This window comes from Capra hircus, chromosome 4 (assembly GCF_001704415.2).
Source record: "Capra hircus breed San Clemente chromosome 4, ASM170441v1, whole genome shotgun sequence".
Classification (NCBI taxonomy): domain Eukaryota; kingdom Metazoa; phylum Chordata; class Mammalia; order Artiodactyla; family Bovidae; genus Capra; species Capra hircus.
The window spans coordinates 1307444-1325850 of NC_030811.1; the positions used below are offsets into that span (position 1 = coordinate 1307444).

The 18407-nt window shown below is 53.3% G+C and overlaps 1 protein-coding gene across 3 annotated transcripts in view; it reads right to left on the bottom strand.

The window, feature by feature from the left end:
• Positions 5215-18407, bottom strand: part of UBE3C (ubiquitin protein ligase E3C) — a 113433-nt gene continuing 100240 nt past the window's right edge. For all 3 annotated transcript variants that reach the window (XM_018046641.1, XM_018046640.1, XM_018046639.1), the window contains exons 21-23: positions 18317-18383; positions 12610-12740; positions 5215-6801 (exon numbers count right to left, since the gene is read on the bottom strand). In XM_018046641.1, coding sequence (XP_017902130.1) covers positions 6631-6801; positions 12610-12740; positions 18317-18383 — 369 coding nt within the window. In that variant the 3' untranslated portion in view covers positions 5215-6630. The remainder of the gene's footprint in view (positions 6802-12609; positions 12741-18316; positions 18384-18407) is intronic.

Genomic DNA, 18407 nt, shown 5'->3' on the forward strand with positions numbered 1-18407 from the left:
GTGGTAGCCATGACCTTCCTGGGGGACCATGACCTCTGGAAGCAGCTATGACCACCCTGGGGGGCTCTGACCTCTGGGGACAGCTGTGACCTCTCTGGGGGGCCCTGACCTCTGGGGGTGGCTGTGACCTCCCTGGGGGCCTGTGACCTCTGGGAGCAACTGTGACCTCCCTGGGGGGCCGTGACCTCTGGGGACAGCTGTGACCTCCCTAGGGGGCCGTGACCTCTGGGGGTAGCTGTGACCTCTCTGGAGGGTCGTGACCTCCCTGTGGGGCTGTGACCTCTGGAGGGGGCATAACCTCTCTGGGGGAGCTGTGACCTCTGGGGGTTGTGACCTTTCTGGGGGGCTGTGACCTCTGGGGGTAGCTGTGATCTCTCTGGGAGGTCATGACCTTCCTGGGGGGCTGTGACCTCTGGGGGCTGTGACTTTTCTGGGGGGCCGTGACCTCTGGAGGCACTGTGACCTCCCTGGGGGGCTGTGACCTCTGGGGGTAGCTGTGACCTCTCTGGAGGGTCATGACCTCCCTGTGGGGCTGTGACCTCTGGAGGGGGCATAACCTCTCTGGGGGAGCTGTGACCTCTGGGGGCTGTGACTTTTCTGGGGGGCCGTGACCTCTGGAGGCACTGTGACCTCCCTCGGGGCTTTGACCTCTGGGGGTGGCTGTGATCTTCCCACGTGGCTGGTGCCGGGCGACCCGGCACCCAGGTGCTCCATGCTGCCCACTCGCCTGTGGTCAGTGTCCTGGTAGCTGAGCCCTGGGAGGCGGCACCGGGCACTGCATGGCCTGGAAGCCCCTGCAGAGGGTGCGAGAAGCGACATTCTTCCCCACCCTGTGGGCCACCTGCACCTCCATGTGGGTTGGGCGTTTGCAGAGATGGCAGCACCTCATGCAACCAATGCTTCTGCCGATGGTGTGAATAATTGAAGCCACGTCTTCAGTTACTTGAGACTAAGTGTACTCTGCAAACCCCGCAGCCCAGCCTGGCACCTCCCGCGCATGGAAACTGAGCGTGGATGCCCCCGGGGAGGGCATGGGTTGGTGGATGAGGGCAGAGGCCCGAGAGCAGGTGTCCCAGAGCCACGTACTTGCTCGGCTGCCCGCTCCTCAAAGGGGCCTGGGCCGGGGGGCGTCTGGGCTCAGCGGGCGGGGCACATCCATCGGGCCTCCCACCCACCTCGTGCCAGGGTCTTCCTGCCCCCACCGGCTGTGACGCCCCAGAATGTGCCCAGAGGGTGGCTGGCGTCCCCTGGGGGCACACAGAGCCGCGGGTGCAGCGGGAGAGACAGGTGAGGGGGGCAGCAGGTGGTGACATGGGTGCTCAGCGCCCGAGACGGCAGGGACCCCGAGGCCCGCGGGGGTCTGGGGGGGCCCCTGCGACTGGGCCTTGAAGGAGTGCTGCCTCCAGGCGCCACCCTGGGGGCACCCGGGCAGGAAACATGTTCTTCAAGCTCCTCAGTGCTGAGGAGGCCCGATCACCAGGCTGGCAAGGGTGTCACCCGAGTGACCCGGGCAGCTGCCCCTGGACCAGTGTCGACAGCTGTGCTGACCTCGGTGTCCCTGCCCAGCGCATCACCAAACGGCTCCGCGCCCCAGGGAGACCCTGGACGACCAGCGGGTGCTTTCTGTGCCGGGCTTTGCCCCTGCCCTGCAGGTGTGTGGCATGCTCAGAACAGCTGCCTCCAGACGCCCCCTCCCCCAGCGGTCTCTGCACGGCTGCCTCCTGGCCCTCAGGTTTCACGCTTTAGCCTAGCCGACCCCGAGGAAGCTTCTTGACCCGAGAGGGACCCAGGGTTGCCTCCTCCCTCCACACCTGCCCCGCGGTCCTTCAGGGGACCAGCCCACCACCATGAGGGTGGGATGCAGATGCCCCAGCAATCCAGGGGCGGCTCAGGAGGAAGGCCCCCAGCTGAGATGGGCGGCAAGGCCTTCCGGGGGCTTGCTGTGGCCCGCAGTCGCGAATGGCAGTTGTCCTAGCTGCTCAGCTGGCGTGAGACCTAAGCGAGTCCTGCGGGTCCACCTCTGTGCCAGGCAGTGTGCAGAGCGGGGTTCAGGCAGCCGTGGGTGGGGTCGGGGAATTCTCTTTGTATTTTTATCAAATTAAAGAATCAACGGACTCTTTGTACTGTGTGCACGTGCAACTGATTGAACAAAAGCAGCAGCTACAATCGCCACAGACGACGGAGGGAGGGACGTGGGGTCGGGTGGGAAGGCAGGGTCCCTGAGGAGCCGCCCTGAGCACTGGGCCCTGGGGCTCGCCGGCAGGGAGGGCCTGTGACCCAGAAAACACGCCCAGCAGACGGAAGGGCTGAGGAAAGAGTTAAACCCCAAACCACCAGCAGGCAGAGCAGGAAAGGACACCGAAGTGCACCAGGGCGGGGCTTCCCTGGGGACCCAGTGGCTGCACTCTGCACTCCCGCCGCAGGGGGCTGCGGTTCCATCCCTGGATGGGGAACGAAGACCCCACGAGCTCAGGGCTGCCTGTGGTGGGCTGGGCGGCCCCAGAGGGCATCGTGTCCCGAATGTGGCGAAGTGGCGGCCAGGGCAAGGCCAGCGCACGCGGGGGGGGGGGGGGGCCCGTCCACAGAGCAGGGAGGGGTGGGTGTGGGGAGACCAGGTGCTGCCCTGGTCTGTCCCGTCAGTCCTGCGCGCTCCCCCTGGGCTGAGGCCCCCTCCCCTCAGGAACCCTCCCCTTCTGGGTGTGAGTGGGTCTGGGTCTGGCTGTGCAGCCTCAGCGCCCCCTGCCGGCCGCATGGGGAGAGCGCTCAGCGGGCATGGGGTCCCAGGGAAAGGAGGGCCGAGGGGTGGAGAGGCAGCCCGCAGGCCTGTGCCCGCCGGGCACCACAGCAGCGGTGCTGCCTGCACGCCCCGGGTGCCCGGCGTCACCCCCAAAGCGCGGCAGGCACGCGTGAGGCTCCCACTCTGGCACTCAGCGGCCCCAGGTGTGGCCCGGCCCTGCCCACGCTGCGGGCTCCCCTGTCCCGGGGCACACAGGTGCAACGCCTGTGTACGGATGCCAGGTGGCTCAGCCGCGGCCGACTCTGCGACCCCACGGACTGTAGCCCCCAGGATTCTCCAGACAAGAAGACTGGAGTGGGCGACGATCTCCTCCTCCAGGGGACCTTCCCGACCCAGGGATCAAACACATCTCTCGAGTCCTGCATTGGAAAGTGGGTTCTTTACCACTGGTGCCACCTGGGAAGCCCATGAGATGCCCCCCAAACCCTGGGCACTGGGCCCCAGGCAGCACACCCAAGCCACACAGCTCCTGGCAAGGACCCTGAAAGGACTGTCCTGCCACACGCCGCCCCCCACCCCTGGGCCCTAACCTGCACCCTTCCCACGATGGCCCAGACCCGAGGGTTCGGGGGGTCAGGCCTGGGGGACCCTGGGTGGTGGGTGGGCACGGGGGAGGGGGACAGGCCCACGAGGTCTGGACGTGGGGACTTCTCCAGGTGACACGTCACGACAAACGACTTTCCATCTGACCCATGAAAGGTAATAGCGCATCAATGTCTCGGCACACTCATTTCAAGGGCGCCGGCCCCTGTGTGCCCGTCTCCCGCCCCTCGCCTCTTCTGGCTGCCTACACAGTGCCCAGGGCTGGGGCCCAGCCTCCCGCCGTCCCGAGGGCGCTGGCGGGACGCAGACAGCGGCCCCACATGCTCCCAGAGGTGCGGTCACTCAGAGAAATGAGGCACTGAAGGCTGCCTCTTCTGCTTGTCGCCGCAGAGGAAAAGGGAATGGTGTTGCCTAGGGTGACGTTACAGCCGCGGTGCAAATGGCCAAACGTGACGGCTGCTGCCCGTGATATCACACTGCTTAAGTTAAAACACGGTTCCATAATCGTGTTTCTAAACGCTGACATCACAAGCTTATTTACAGCCCTCATCAAAGCTGTGTATCCCTCCTGTGAAGACAAAGCCCAGGGTCCCCTGCTCTCCGACGGAGACCCTCCCTGAGCTGCAAAGGCCTAGAAGGGAAGCAGGAGTCGCTGGAGGAGTCGTCTGGCTCGTGGAGGCACAAGGGAAACCAACGAAGCCCAGATGCTCAGGGACCCGGTTCACAGGGCAGCTCCACCTGAGATGCTGCATGTGGCCCCAGGGGAAGGAGCCGGGAGGGGCCGCTCCCTGTGGGGTGGATGCCGCCTCTGAAATGCTTCCTGCAAGACAGGCTGAGCGAACCCAATCTTCACCTTGCTCCCTTTTTTCTTGGTATAAGTGCAAATCCTTGTTGAATTTCTTTTGGTTACCAAAAACAGGTGCTGAAGAGGGTCTGTCTTAGTGGGGGGAGACCGGTATTTAATTGTCCCTGTTTCACAGAAAGGCCTGAGTACTTTGCACCTCAGCTTACCTAAGAGCTCGCTGAGTTTCCTGGAAGCAGAGGCCTCCGGCGGGCCGTGGCTCTCCGGGGTGCCAGGGGCTCCTGGCCAGCCCCGCCTCCTTCCTCTCGGCTCTCCTGACTCCCCACCTGCGCCTGCTGGTCACCGGCCTCGGCCGTCTGCTCTGGCCACCACTGCGATGCCGGGAAGGAGCCTTCGGAAGCCCACAGCGGGCTCAGCGACTCACCTTGTCTGAGGAGTGGATGTTAACTCCTCCCAGGACCAACTCCGGGGACGTCTGCTATTCCGTGTGGCAGATGAGGCTGTGTGATCCGGGACACCCTTCACTTCGCTACTGGAAGCCTTTCAGACCTGGAGCAGAGGAACTCGGGACAGGTGACTAAGACACCAGCGGAGTACTAGCAAGGCTCCAGTCCCAGGCCTTCAGCTTCCATCTTTCTGCGTCGCGGTATGCCTGCAGCTGCTCTCCCTGGCACAAGCACACACACACACCAGCAGGAGGCGGGAAGCCAGGACGGCCAGCAGACGGCAGACAGGATGACAGAGAAGGGCGAGCCTGACTCGAGCGCTTCTTCTCAGTAATGTGATGCCAAGCCCCCGGGACCTGGCAAGGTGGCAGTGGTCCCTGGCGAGCCTGGCTCTCCCCAGGGCCTGAGCTGGAGGGGCTGCTGTAGGTCCGCCTTCTCGAAGCCTCACTTGGGGCATTTCAGATGCCAGGCGTCACTGTCTGGTGTACCAGATTCTGAACACAGCCTGTTATTACCCTGTCTCAACTGATGACATTTAAACAATGTGATAAACTGATGTTTAGAAGCCGTGGCTTTACTAGGGCAGAACGGAACCAATCACAATGATTTGGGGTATGAGTCCAACACAAACTTGGGAAAAAAATTTAATGCAAATATTTAGCCATTGGAACATACAAATAAATAAATAAGCTCAGATTAGCCGAGGAAGAAAATCCAAGTAAGAGTAACTGCCCATTTCTCTTCAGTCCCAGATATTCCATTTCCGAAATAATAATATACAAATCAATTAATAAGAAGATATAGAACATCCAACATAATACGACCTAAAATAAAAAAAATAAAACCAAGGACAAACCCTAATTATTTTATTTCTGTATATCAAGACTACAAATAGCATTTAAACACTTAATTTATTCTTCAAATTAAGAAATTATACATTTTGTTTTGATAATGGTCACTGTCTTAAAAGTGTCATTCGGCTCCCCCACATTTAAAAGGATATTGCTAATTGTGGCCCGTCCCCCACGTCAGCCCAGAGCTCCAGTGACAGCGAGCACCGGCCAGCGCCTGCGTCCTCCAGCGACGCTCTCAGACGCTCCTCTCGCCAGGTCCTGATAAAGTGCCGAATCCCGAGGACCGCCCCGCCCCGCCCCGCCCCGGGCGCCCGCCCCCTGCAACGCAGCACCCAGAAGCGAGGGGGCGGGGCCCGGGCCGCAGTGCAAAGGCGCAGCGCCACTTTGGTTCAAGTCACTCGGGAGGGGCTGCGGGCCTCCTCCCCAAGCATCGCTCACCGCAGGTCGCACACGCGCAGGAGCAGGACGGAGCCCCCCTCCCCCCACACCCCAAAAGCTCTCCAGGCACGAGGTGGAGACAGAAAGGAAGAGAGTGAAGGACCCGCCTCACACACACCCACACACAGGAAGGTCTCCAAACCATCACGATGCAGGCCAGCGGCAGATTGGAAACAAGCATGCTAGTCCCGATCTGGGGAGATGGCTTAAAAAACACAAATAAAATATTACCATTGTTATCTATTTTCCAACCTAACCACTTTGGGAAAAGGCAGCAGGAAAAAAAAAAAAAAGCCTGTAGTTTTAACAATGAGGCTTGTAAACAATTCAACCACACGAGAAGCAGTGGCCCACGTTTCCCCAGAGGCCCGAGTCTCTGGAGACCAGAGCCAGGTCGGAGCCGCGGCCCCCTCCCCAGGCGCCAGGTCACCAGCTTGGGGGGCTCATCCGCAGCACAGCCAAAGCTTCATCTTTGGTTAATTTCACTGAGTTGCCACCAGTCTTAAAACTGTGCTCTTCTTGGCAAAATTACTATATTAGCCACGTGGCATGTAACATTTGTTATTTTAAGTTATCTGAAAAGCAACGTCCATCTAAATACGTGAGCACAACTTAATAAATCACTTAAAAATGCAGGAAGGGGTGGCGGAGAGGGACCCGGGAGAGCTGGGAGTCCAGCTCGAGCGCCCTGCTGGCTAGGGGCGCACGGAGGCCAGGCTGTCTCCGCAGAGGGTGGGCCACGGCCACGGGTCAGCTCAGCTCGAAGCCCGCGGCGCACTCGATGGCGTACAGGAGCTTGCTCCGCAGCAGCGCCTCATCCTGGAACTCGGGGAGCTTCAGCAGGTTCATGCAGGTGCTGGCGGTGGGCAGCCGCTCCAGGTCGGAGCCCCCGTTGTGGATGCAGAATGCGGGGTACAGCTCCTGCAAGACAGCAGGCGCACGAGCGGTCACCAAGCACAGCCTGCAGGGAGCCTGTCAGACGTGCACAGACGCGACGGCTGTTCTCGTCTGTCCCCTCGGGGACACCCGCTTTCTCACTGCCCTCAAACTTGGCTCCAAATTTCTACCCAATATCGTGTCTGGGCTCCAGGCATTAAAAGGACAGAAGCAGCGTGAATACATGGAGCACAGGGTCCTTCTGGTGAAAAGGCCTCTAAAGCTTTTATCTTTTTGCCTTTTAAAAATAAGTTTAAAATTTTAAAAGGTACAGTGTAAAGAGCTGAATGCATAAATAAACCTCTTTGCTGAAAACATGTGAAGGGCCTTCTCCAAGTGAACCACAAAGGGACCCGGGAGCAGGGTGCGGTGGCAGTGTCAGTCAAGGAGAAAAGGCGGTCCCTCTAAACACGGGATGATGGGCGCTGGGGCCCACTTACAGAGGGCGGTGTTCCCAGAGCCCCTCCTGGCGGGCCAGTGGTTAAGGCATGAGCTCCCAGTGAAGGGGACGGGGGTTCAAACTCTGATTGGGGAACCAAGATCCCATGCGGCGTGGCCAAAAAAAGAAGGCAGGGGGAGAAATCTTAAATGGTTTTCAGAAATGTCACCGTAAATTACCGGTACTGTTGTTCTGAAATCACAGTAGTGTTACATATAACTATTATGTGAGAATTACATTTAACTTATTGTAGGATCCTATAATTTACCAGAGCAAGCCAATGAACTATTAATAACAGGAGCTAAGATTAATCACTGGTAAAGAAGAGATCTAAATATACAATCAAAGAAATAAAAACCTCTCACCCCTGAATGTCAGCTGGAAAAAGTGGTGTGAGCTTTGATGAATTTTTCTCTCAAGAAGACAGCGCCCACGTCCTAGCTCTGTGCACTGGAAAGGCCTGGACACAGTAACCTCCGGTGACAATGAGCACACCAAGGGCCCAGCCCTGCCCTCTACCAACCTGGTCTCCAGGAAAGGAACCAGGGCCTCTTGGAAAACATGTGATCCCGACATGGGCCAGGAGATGTCAAGCAAGAGTCACTATCCCGTCACATCAGGAAGCAAGAAGTCCCCCACAGCTGCTTGGGACCTATTTACAGACCCAGAGCCCACCGCCCAGTCGCGGATGGGACACGGAAGATCAAAGGGAGGGGGTGCCACGGGCGGAAGCAGAGCAAACGCTAGAGGGTCAGAACGACAGGAAAACTAAAATGGACTAGCTGTCCTTAAAACGCCAGCTGCCCCCTCAACAACTGGTAGATGAGGAGCAGCCCAGACCTACTCCATCTTTTCCGTAGCAGCACCCCTCAGCGTAACCTCAGAGCTGATGAGAAAAAATAATCTTTCTTTACAGAGAAATCAGCTCAGAAGGGAAGAAAGGAAACCTCAGAACATGGGCGCTTTGAGGCCAGTGAAGAATGGTCTGGGCAGGGACCGTGCACATGGGGTGGTCCAGCTCCTTGGCGCCAGGACGCCCACAGCGGGGCCAGGCAGAGCAGTTGCAGGCATTGTTCTCTGTCATAACTAACCACAACTCTCAACTTTCTATAATGAAAACGTTAATTTTGTTACAAGGAAAAACACAAATAGCGTAAAAAAAAAATTACCTACTAACCACTGCCGAGGAAAACAGAACAAGACTGGAGTGCCGCTCCTGCCCAGCCGCGGCCTCGGGGCACCGGTCACACCGCGGGTGCCTGAGCAGCCGAGCACGTGTCTCAGCTGGACCCCGCCACCTGTGAGCTGAGCGCGGCACACACGCCACGCTGCAGCCAACGCTGAGCGTGGGCGCGGCACACACGCGGCTCTGCCCTATCTCTGTGCTCCTCCGCTGGCAAACGGAAACCGCACCTCCTCAGCCGACCTCTGTGGCAGGCAGCGTGTGCTAGAACCACTGTCTTTCCTCTAATTATACTTTACGTGCCACTTCAAATATGTTTCAATAGAAAACCAAAAGAGGAACAGAAAGAATATCTGTCACATTTATTACTTAGCACCCTGAAGATGTTGAGGGAAACGATTTCCTCAAATGCCTGAATATACTAAGAACACCGCATCTGTGAAACAGAAGGATCACTGTACACAGTCAGTGCTCAATGCAAAGTCTGAAATACATTTTGCAGATATATGCCACATTTTACTGTTTCCTTCATAATGCTAATTAAATTTCCTACTTGGAGTCTCAGAACCTAAAAAATGAAGTTCTTCATTGAAATCTGAGTCAAGGGCACCACTCTTTGCATATTTAAGCAGAGTACAACGGGAATTTGCATTAATTCAGAGTGAGAAAAACATCAATTTATTACGAGGCCTGATGGCAACTGAACAATCTTCTACAGCACTTTAATGATTTCTGTGTCTGTAACAGTCACATTCGTTAAGCATATTAAGCTTTAATTAGCTTCAGCAGATGCTGCTCTTCTCAGCAAACTGGCCATGAGCAGAGGCCTAACTTCCAGATTACGTGTGGCCACCCTGGCTGCTGAGGGTGCTTCAGCCAAGATACGCTCTCTGCTTTCAAGCCTGAGTCTGCCATCCCGCCAGCAGGCACCCTTAGTGAACTGGGGAGCACACACATCACAGTGGTTTACCCAAATCTGGAGTCTAAGGATGACGTCAAAAGCACCGGAAAACACTTATCCTCACACTTACATGATTTCGATCACTGAAAAAACCCCTGAAATAGGATGACTATTTCATGGCTTCCAGAAAATCATTTTTCATGGTATAATGATAACTCAATCATGCCCATGCGGGACCATCGACAGGCGACCAGAGAGTTTTAACCGCAATTCCACTCGGGACTGGAAACGCTGATGCAGCTCCCGCAGCTTTCCCACCCCCAAACCTCTGACATGCCGACAGGCTCCTCCACTGGCCAGAGCATCCAGACTCTTCAAGCCAGACTCCCCGTTTCTACCGGAGCAAATGCCTTCCACTCAGCTCTCTGATGGAGCAGGTCCTCCAAATCTCCCTTCTTGAAACCACACACTCAGTTTTCTTCCAGGTTTAGTGTGGTTTTTGAAACTGGAAGACTATAAGCTTTGTCTAAAACTATATGCTTTGTCTCTCCTTATAAATGTTACTGACAAAATTACCTAATCATACTAAAATCTTAATATATAAGGATTTAACTCATGTAACTGTTTATATCACTAGACAATAAAAACTTCCGATCGATGGAAAGCCTTTTATATTAACTCCATTTAAATGAGCCACTGGGCACATTTCATCTGCATTCTTCCTGCTCTTTACATCCTTCCTACACAGCAAGATTTCCAGACTTCACTACAAGCCTGCTGCTGCTGCTGCTGCTAAGTTGCTTCAGTCGTGTCTGACTCTGTGCAACCCCTTAGACGGCAGCCCACCAGGCTCCTCTGTCCCCGGGATGCTCCAGGCAAGAACACTGCAGTGGCTTGCCATTTCCTTCTCCAGTGCATGAAAGTGAAAAGCGAGAGTGAGGCCGCTCAGCCGTCTAACACCTGCGTCTCCGCTCTGCGTGCTCACCGCCCTGCGCGCTCACCGCTCTGGCGCTTCAGCCTGCTCTCCTTTCTACGCCTTCTGCTTTGTGGCTGTCCACATTAACTTCGTGCTCTACTACCTGGTAAACGCAGTTGGCGCTGGCTGTCCTGTTTTACAGGCTTTATTTCCTCCCTCTGAGAACTTGGAAGACAGAAGGGACTTCAGCTCTGCCAGCACCACTGAGCAGCATTACTCATGATCACTTACACTCACCTTACTACCCACTGCTCCCCCACCTCCTGTGGAGACAGAATCACCGCACGCCCGCCACAGCTCGCGCCCCATGTCTCCATTTCCCCGTTCCAGTCCTTTATTTCATCTGGCTTCATCAGGCCTTAAGTCATAGCAGCACGCGGGAGCCTTTGTTGCGGCACACGGGCTTAGCTGCCTTCCGGCACGTGGGGTCTTGGCTCCCCAATCAGGGATGGAACCCTTGGGCCCTGCATTGCAAGGCGGATTCTCAACCACTGGACTACCAGGGACGTTCCCACTGCTCTAGTTCTGGGACACTCTTTGGGACACTGTATTAAGCTATTAATGTCAATTAAAAAAAATTTTAAAGTGTAATTCACATACTATAATATTTACTCATTTAAATGTAGTTTAAATTCAACTTCAGAATGCTGCCATCTCTCCCCCAAAGTTCTCCACTTCCACCCCTTTAAAGACGTTTTGTGTAAAATGAACCACACAACCTCCTGTGTCTCACTCCATTCACTGACCACAGCGTTCCCAGTGTTCACAGACAGGGCATCTGTATAAGCAATCCATTCCATTTAATTTCTGAATACACCCCACTGCCTGGACAGACCACACTCTCTTTCTCCATGACCAGCTGTGGGCTGTCGCAGTTCTGTGAACGCTGTGTGGACACGTGAGGGTGTCCGTCTTGAGCACACGTGTCCTGAGGGTGGAACTGCTCCACTGCACAGAGGGGCATTCTCAGACAACGTGACTGGACCGCTGAAGACAGCACAGACTGGAGGCGACCGGCCACTAAACACAACGCGTGGCCTCAGACTGGCTCCAGACCAGGAAGCGCGAGGCCCACGGAGGACGCCGCGGGGCTGGGGGCACTGCCGGCGCCCTCGACGCCTGAGGGCGGGTGGAGACAGGCGGCTGGCCCCCTCCTCGAGCTGATTCAGGGGGTCTGGCTGAGCCCTGGCAATGTTTACCTGCGACAAGTTCTCAGGTGATGCTGAAGCTGCTGGTCTCAGGTTCATACTTGTGAACCAGAGGGTTAGATAATCTCAGTCTATCACTGCACACTCCTTATCTTTGATAATTTAATTGTGGTTATTAAGAGAGATTGGTGTTGCAAGAAAAATGTGCAGAAACATGACATTTTCTACTTACTCCCAAATGATTCCGAAAAGAAATACATGAATACAGAATGAGGAAACAAATGTGACTGAACGTTAACAGCTGGTCGACACGGGCTGGGAAGTCCTCTGTTCAACTGTTGCAACTCTTCTATAGGTTGTGAGTAATTTCAAAGTAAAATAACTAACACAGAGCTCATCAATGAAGAGTTACTGGAGGGCGGAGAGTTACTGGAGGACGACTGTCAACCTGTGAGCCTCACAAGCACCGCCAGTGTGCATGCTCCCCTAACTCGGCATTACGTCATGTTATGCACAACCACTGCCTTTCTCTTTACTAATCCTAGCTCCGTTTCTTTTACTATGAGTAAGGGAAATCCACGCTGTCCCATGACCAATCTCAGCTGATAAGAATACCCAGCCAATTTATGAGACCAACGGGAACTGCCAGCAACGACACAGCAGGACCGAGGAACGTGGAATGAGGTGACAGAGAGCACTAAGGAAAGGCCGACTTCCGCTCTATCACCCCTGGCAACAGGCCCACGAGCACGTGGAGCCCGCGTCCTCTGCAGCTGGGAAGGGAGGCCAGCCTGCGCGGCACAGACCCCAGGGCGGGGGACAGGCGTCAGGGTCAGCCTGCCCGCTGCAGCGTCTGCTCACGCTCAAACCTCATCACAGCGACACCCCAGCAATACGTCAGGACTGTGAACGCAGGAAAAAAAACAGACAAGACCAGCTCCAGGTACACAGAGAACAGCTAATCCTTCAGTGACCAAGTTGAAACATTGGGTTAATGAGGCTATAGACACAGTGAAAAGTAACAGCCTGGTGCTGTGACCGCTGCAGTAACCACTGTTCCCTGAAAACGACGTGTGCACCCTGGCTCACTTGGCCCCTACTGCCCCCCCACCCCACTCCCCACCGCTGGGCCCCGAGCTTGGGTACCTTAAACCCCAAGAGAGGGGGCCGGGAGCAGCTGGTCACAAACTTGAGCAGTTTGCGCTTCTCCTCGTCCGTGAAGCCCTCCACGACTCTCCAGAAGACCTTGATCACGGGGTGCTCGGCAGAGTAGCCTCCTAGGACAAAGAGGAAGACATCTTCAGGAAAAACAAGGTCAGTGCAGAATCGGGGCTCTCCCAAAGGCACCGGAGCAGCTCCTCTCCGTCGTGCCGGGCCAGGGAGGGGCAGAGGCTTGTGGCTCAAAGCCGACCCTGTCCTGGGGGGCGATGGGCAAGGATGCAGGGGACAGAAGGGCAAAGCACTGGAGCCAGAGTGAGGACCAAGCAAGATGGACTCTGGCAGGAAAGCGTGCTGCCAGGATTGGCGCCTCCAGGGCTCCGCGAGGAGCTGGGCTTCGGCTTCGGCTGGGGAGCAAGCCCCACGGAACACAGGGCTCACTCAACAGCCATGCACCCAGAAACGGTGGACTCACGGGGTTTTTGTAGAGCGAGTCACTCCAACACATCTCAGTATGTAAATTTATCACCCATCCTTCTGACAACAAGGTACAGACCATGGATACCAACCAACCCCAGGACTCGATTAGACCAATGCTCTGAAGAGTAATATCTGCGACTTACAACTTTTAATCTAGTTAAGTGCTTCCTAAAACTAAAATAATTGCTATATATTGTTCCCTCACTGTTAATATACTACAGAAATGTCATCAATAAAGTATCTTAAGTGTATTAATTGGCAACAAAATGAATATGGTAATATTTTAAATCTATTTACTGGAATAGGAACAGTTAAGACCGTTAAAGGTAAATGCTATCAGTGCAGACAGGATAATGCAAACAGGCCAAGACCACTTCTGGGCAAGGAAAGGCTGGACTGGTGGGGAGGACAATGAGACCTTAGGCATCACCTCCCTGGACTGAAGCATCAGAGTTCCAATTTAGAGAAATACAAATGAGTAATTACCGAAAGGGGAGATGCAAGCACATGTCTACATACAGATCTGTTTCCAAAGCCTTCTCAAAAGTGACCCTGGAGGAAAGGTGGGGTGATAGCCCTCAACAGAACAGAGGGCTCCGGGTAGATGAATCTGGACAGGTTTTGTTAGTTGTGGTAAAAGACACACCATAACACCTACCGTTTAGGCCACTTTCAGCTGTGTGACCCCCACGCACACTGCCGGGCAGCCACCAGTGCCCTCTCCAGCCCAATACTCCCATCATCCCAGGCAGACACGCCTCCGACCACGAGGCAGGACTGCCCATGCTCTTCCCAGCCCCTGGTGACTCCAGTCCAGCAGCGAGGAACTTGCCTCTTCGAGGTATTTCACGTAAGGTGAGCCCTACAGTATACATCCTCTGCGCCTGTCATCATTTCATTCATCCTAACGCTTTCAAGAGCTCATCCACCCTGAAGCGTGTACCTGAGCGTCATTCCTTCAGACTTGGTTACAGCCCCACCCTATGCCTACAGCACACTTCCTTATCCATCATCTCAGCGGACACTGCGGTTGTTTCCGGTTTCTGGCTCTTGTGAACAATGTCTCGTGAACACAGGTGTTTTGGCCCCTGCCTCCATCCCTTTGGGTACAGGACCTAGGAGCAGAGTTGCCGGTTTACAGAGTAATTCTACACTGAGCTTTCTGGGAACCACCGTCTTCCACAGCTGCTACTTCACGCTCCCACCAGCAACGAATGAGGGCTCCAGCTTCACCACCCCCTCACCAACACTCGTCTGCGGCCTGTGTGCCTCTCCCTCGGGCTGTGGTTTCCATTTCCCTAGCGGGTAGTCCGCTGAACATCTTCTGGAGCACACTGGCCTTCGGCTGCATCTTCTTTGGCAAAGGTCTACTCAAGTCCTTTGCCCGTTGTTGAGCCAGCCTGTCTGCCTATTCAGCTGCAAGGGTTCTTTACTCATTTTGGGTACCAGACCCTCACCAGATACATGATTTCCAAGTGTTTTTCTCCCATTCGGAAGGCTGTCTTCTCACCTTCTTAATAATGTTCTCTGATGCATAAATCTAGTCTTGATGAAGCTCCATTTATTCACCTTTCCTTTCTCTGGTCATGCTTCTGATGTCGTATCTAAGAACTTACTGCCAAATCCAAGGCCATGAGGAGCTATCCCTGTGTTCTCCTAAGACTTTTATGGTTTTAGGTACTCAGGTTCTTGAGCCATTTTTAGTTAATTTTTGTATATGGTGTGACTTGTGGGTACAGCTTCATTCTTATGCAAAAACCCAGCTGTTCTACATTTTTATAGAACCTGCCAACTTTTCCAAACAAGTTCTACATTTCACACTGCTGCCAGGCAAGAGTTCAAATTCCCTCACGCATCAACACTGAGCACTGCTCTCTTTCTGAGGAGCCATTTCAGTGGGTACGCAGCAGCGCTGCACTACAGCTTAATTTGCATCTCTTTAATGATTAACAGTGTCATGTACTTATTTGCTTACCAGATATTTGTATATGTCTTAAATGAAACACTTTTGTTTTTTCCCCATGTTTTAAAAACCAATTATCTATCTTACTATTAAGTTGCAGAAGTTCTTGAAATATAATGTGTACAAAGGAACAGAAACCATTATTAGATACATTATTTGAAAATATTTTCTCTTAACCTGTGGTTTTTCACTTTTTTGATGGTATTTTTTGAAGCACAAAATCTCTAATTTTGAGGACGTCCAAATTTCTATCCATTTCTTTTTTCTAGACCATGCTTTTGGTGTCCAACTAAAAACTCTGCCTAGTCCAAAAGTCACGAGAACTTCCTCCTATGTTCTTCCAGAAGTTTTACAGTTCTGGCTTTTAACTACAGGCCTCTGATCCTGTTGAACTCACTTCCGCACACTGTGTGAGGTCAAGGTCTAAGCGCTTCTTTTCCAAGCACACACCACACACTGAGCTGCTGAAAGTCACTGGCTGCAAATCTAAGGATTTGTTTCTTTCCCTCTTGCTCTCCATCAACCAGTATGCCTATCCCTGTGACAATTCCACGATGTCTTTAAAAACACACTGCTCCACACTTTTGTGCTGGGTCCTTGCTGCTGCACATAGGCTTCCTCTCATCGCAGAGTGGGGCCTCCTCTCGCGCTGCAGAGCAGGGCTCCAGGGCGTGCAGGCGTTGGCAGCTGTGGCGCGCGTTGGTTAGTTGCTGCATGGCACGTGGAATCTTCCTGGACCAGGGACTGAACTGGCTGTCTGCTGTACTGGCAGGCGGATTGTTTACTACTGAGCCACCAAGAAAGCCCCATCAGTTCAGTTCAGGCGCTCAGTCGTGTCCGACTCTTTGCGACCCCACGGACTGCAGCACGCCAGGCCTTCCTGGCCATCACCAACTCCCGGAGTTCACCCAAACTCATGTCCACTCAGTCGGTGTTGCCATCCAATCATCTCATCCTCTGCTGTCCCCTTCTCCTCCTGCCTCCACTCTTTCCCAGCATCAGGGTCTTTTCCAATGAATCAGTTCTTCGCATCAGGTGGCCAGAGTACTGGAGTTTCAGCTTTAGCATCAGTCCTTCCAATGAATATTCAGAACTGATTTCCTTTAGGATGGACTGGTTGGACCTCCTTGCAGTCCAAGGGACTCTCAAGAGTCTTCTCCAACACCACAGCTCAAAAGCATCAATTCTTTGGCACTTTCTTTATAGTCCAGCTCTCACATTCATACGTGACTACTGGAACCCATAGCTTTGACTAGACGGACCTGTGTTCGCAAAGTAATGTCTCTGCTTTTTAATATGCCGTCTAGGTTGGTCATAGCTTTTCTTTCAAGGAGCGAGCGTCTTTTAATTTCATGCCTACAGTCACCATCTGTGGTGATTTTGGAGCCAAAAAGATAAAAGTCTCTCACTGTTTCCATTGGTTCTCCACTATTTGCCATGAAGTGATGGGACCGGATGCCGTGATTTTAGTTTTCTGACTGTTGTTGAGTTTTAAGCCAACCTTTTCACTCTCCTCTTTCACTTTCATTAAGACGATCTTTAGTTCTTTGCTTTCTGCCATAAGGGTGGTGTCATCTGTATATCTGAGGTTATTGATGTTTCTCCCGGCAATCTTGATTCCAGCTTGAGCTTCATCCAGCCCGACATTTCGCATGATGTACTCTGCATATAAGTTAAATAAGCAGAGTGACAATATACAGCCTTGACACACTTCTTTCCTGATTTGGAACCCGTCTGTTTTTTCATGTCCAGTTCTAAATGTTGCTTCTTGACCTGCTCACAGATTCCTCAGGAGGCAGGCAAGGTGGTCTGGTATTACCATCTGTTTAAGGATTTTCCACAGTTTGTTGTGACGCACACAGTCAAAGGCTTTGGCGTAGTGAATAACGCAGAAACAGATGTTTTTCTGGAACTCTCTTGCTTTCTCTATGATCCAACAGATGTTGGCAATTTGATCTCTGTCTTTTCTAAATCCAGCTTGAACATCTGGAAGTTGACGGTTCACGTACTGTTGAAGGCTGGCTTGGAGAATTTTGAGCATTACTTTGCTAGTATGTGAGATGAGTACAATTGTATGGTAGTTTGAACATTCTTTGGAAGCCCCTATACAAAGTTTTAAATCAATGTCAGTCTTTCAACTTTGCTCCTACAAAATATTTAGACTATTTTAGGTCCTTAACATTTTCATATAAATTTAAAAATCAGTCTGTTGACTTTTACCAAAAAAACCCTGAAAATACTAGAGCAACAGACTATGATTAAGGAAAAGACAGCAAAACAGGAGTAGTTGTTTGAAGCAGCACTGTTTTCTTTTTCTTTTCCTTGCCCTCAAACGTGTAGTGTGCAGTCAGCGGGGCTTCCTGGTGGCCCCGTGGCGGCCGGGGCTGGGCTGTGCCCCTCTGCTCAGGGAGGCGGCTCTCGGTCTGGTGCGTGGGGTTCCCGCTGCGGTGGCTTCTCCTGCTGTGACACACGGGCCTCGGTCGTTGTGGAGCACAGGCTAAGTTGCTGCACAGCATGTGGGGCCTGCCCAGCTCAGGGACTGAACCCATGTCCCCTGCAAGGGCAGGCAGATTCTTATTTCCACCTCACCACCAGGGAAGTCAAACTTTTGTTAGTGGTCTCTTTTTTTGCAGGGGGAGGGGGGTTTAGCACTGTTTTTCAAAGCAGAAGACTGGACACAACCCTATGGCCTTAAGGAGAGGCTTAGGAGGGCTTCCCAGGTGGCACTAGTGGTAAAGAGCCTGCCTGGCAATGCAGAAGACATTAAGAAAATGAGGCTCGATCCCTGGGTGGAGAAGATCTCCTGGAGGAGGAAACAGCCAGCTACTCCACTCCTCTTGCTCGGAGAATCCCATGGACAGAGGAGCCTTGTGAAGTATGGTCCACACTGTCACAAAGAGGTAAGGCTGAAGTGACTTAGCACAGCACGCAGTGGCTTAAGAGGATAGTCTATGAGCAGAAAAAAACCAGGATGCAGAATAGCATGCACAAAGAAAACAAGAATGGAGTTTGCACTTGTGTGTAAACATGTAAAGATGCCAAGCACAGTGGTACTCACAGTGGGCAGAAGCAGGGGAGGAATGGACAGGGGAGGAAACAGGAACAGGAAGTGGATTTCACTGTAACCTCATCTTGCCCGGGTGTTAAACCATGCGAGCAAACTGCCCATATGAAGAAGTACATTACAATTCCTTTGGAAACGTGACCACGGATAACATATTCAGGAATAAAAAACAAGCAGTGATAACATACCTGAATAGTTTGTAAAGGATTTTAGGTCCTCTAGACTTATGGGAACTTGTGCACCAGAAATCAACACCTAAAAAAAAAGTTCACATTATAA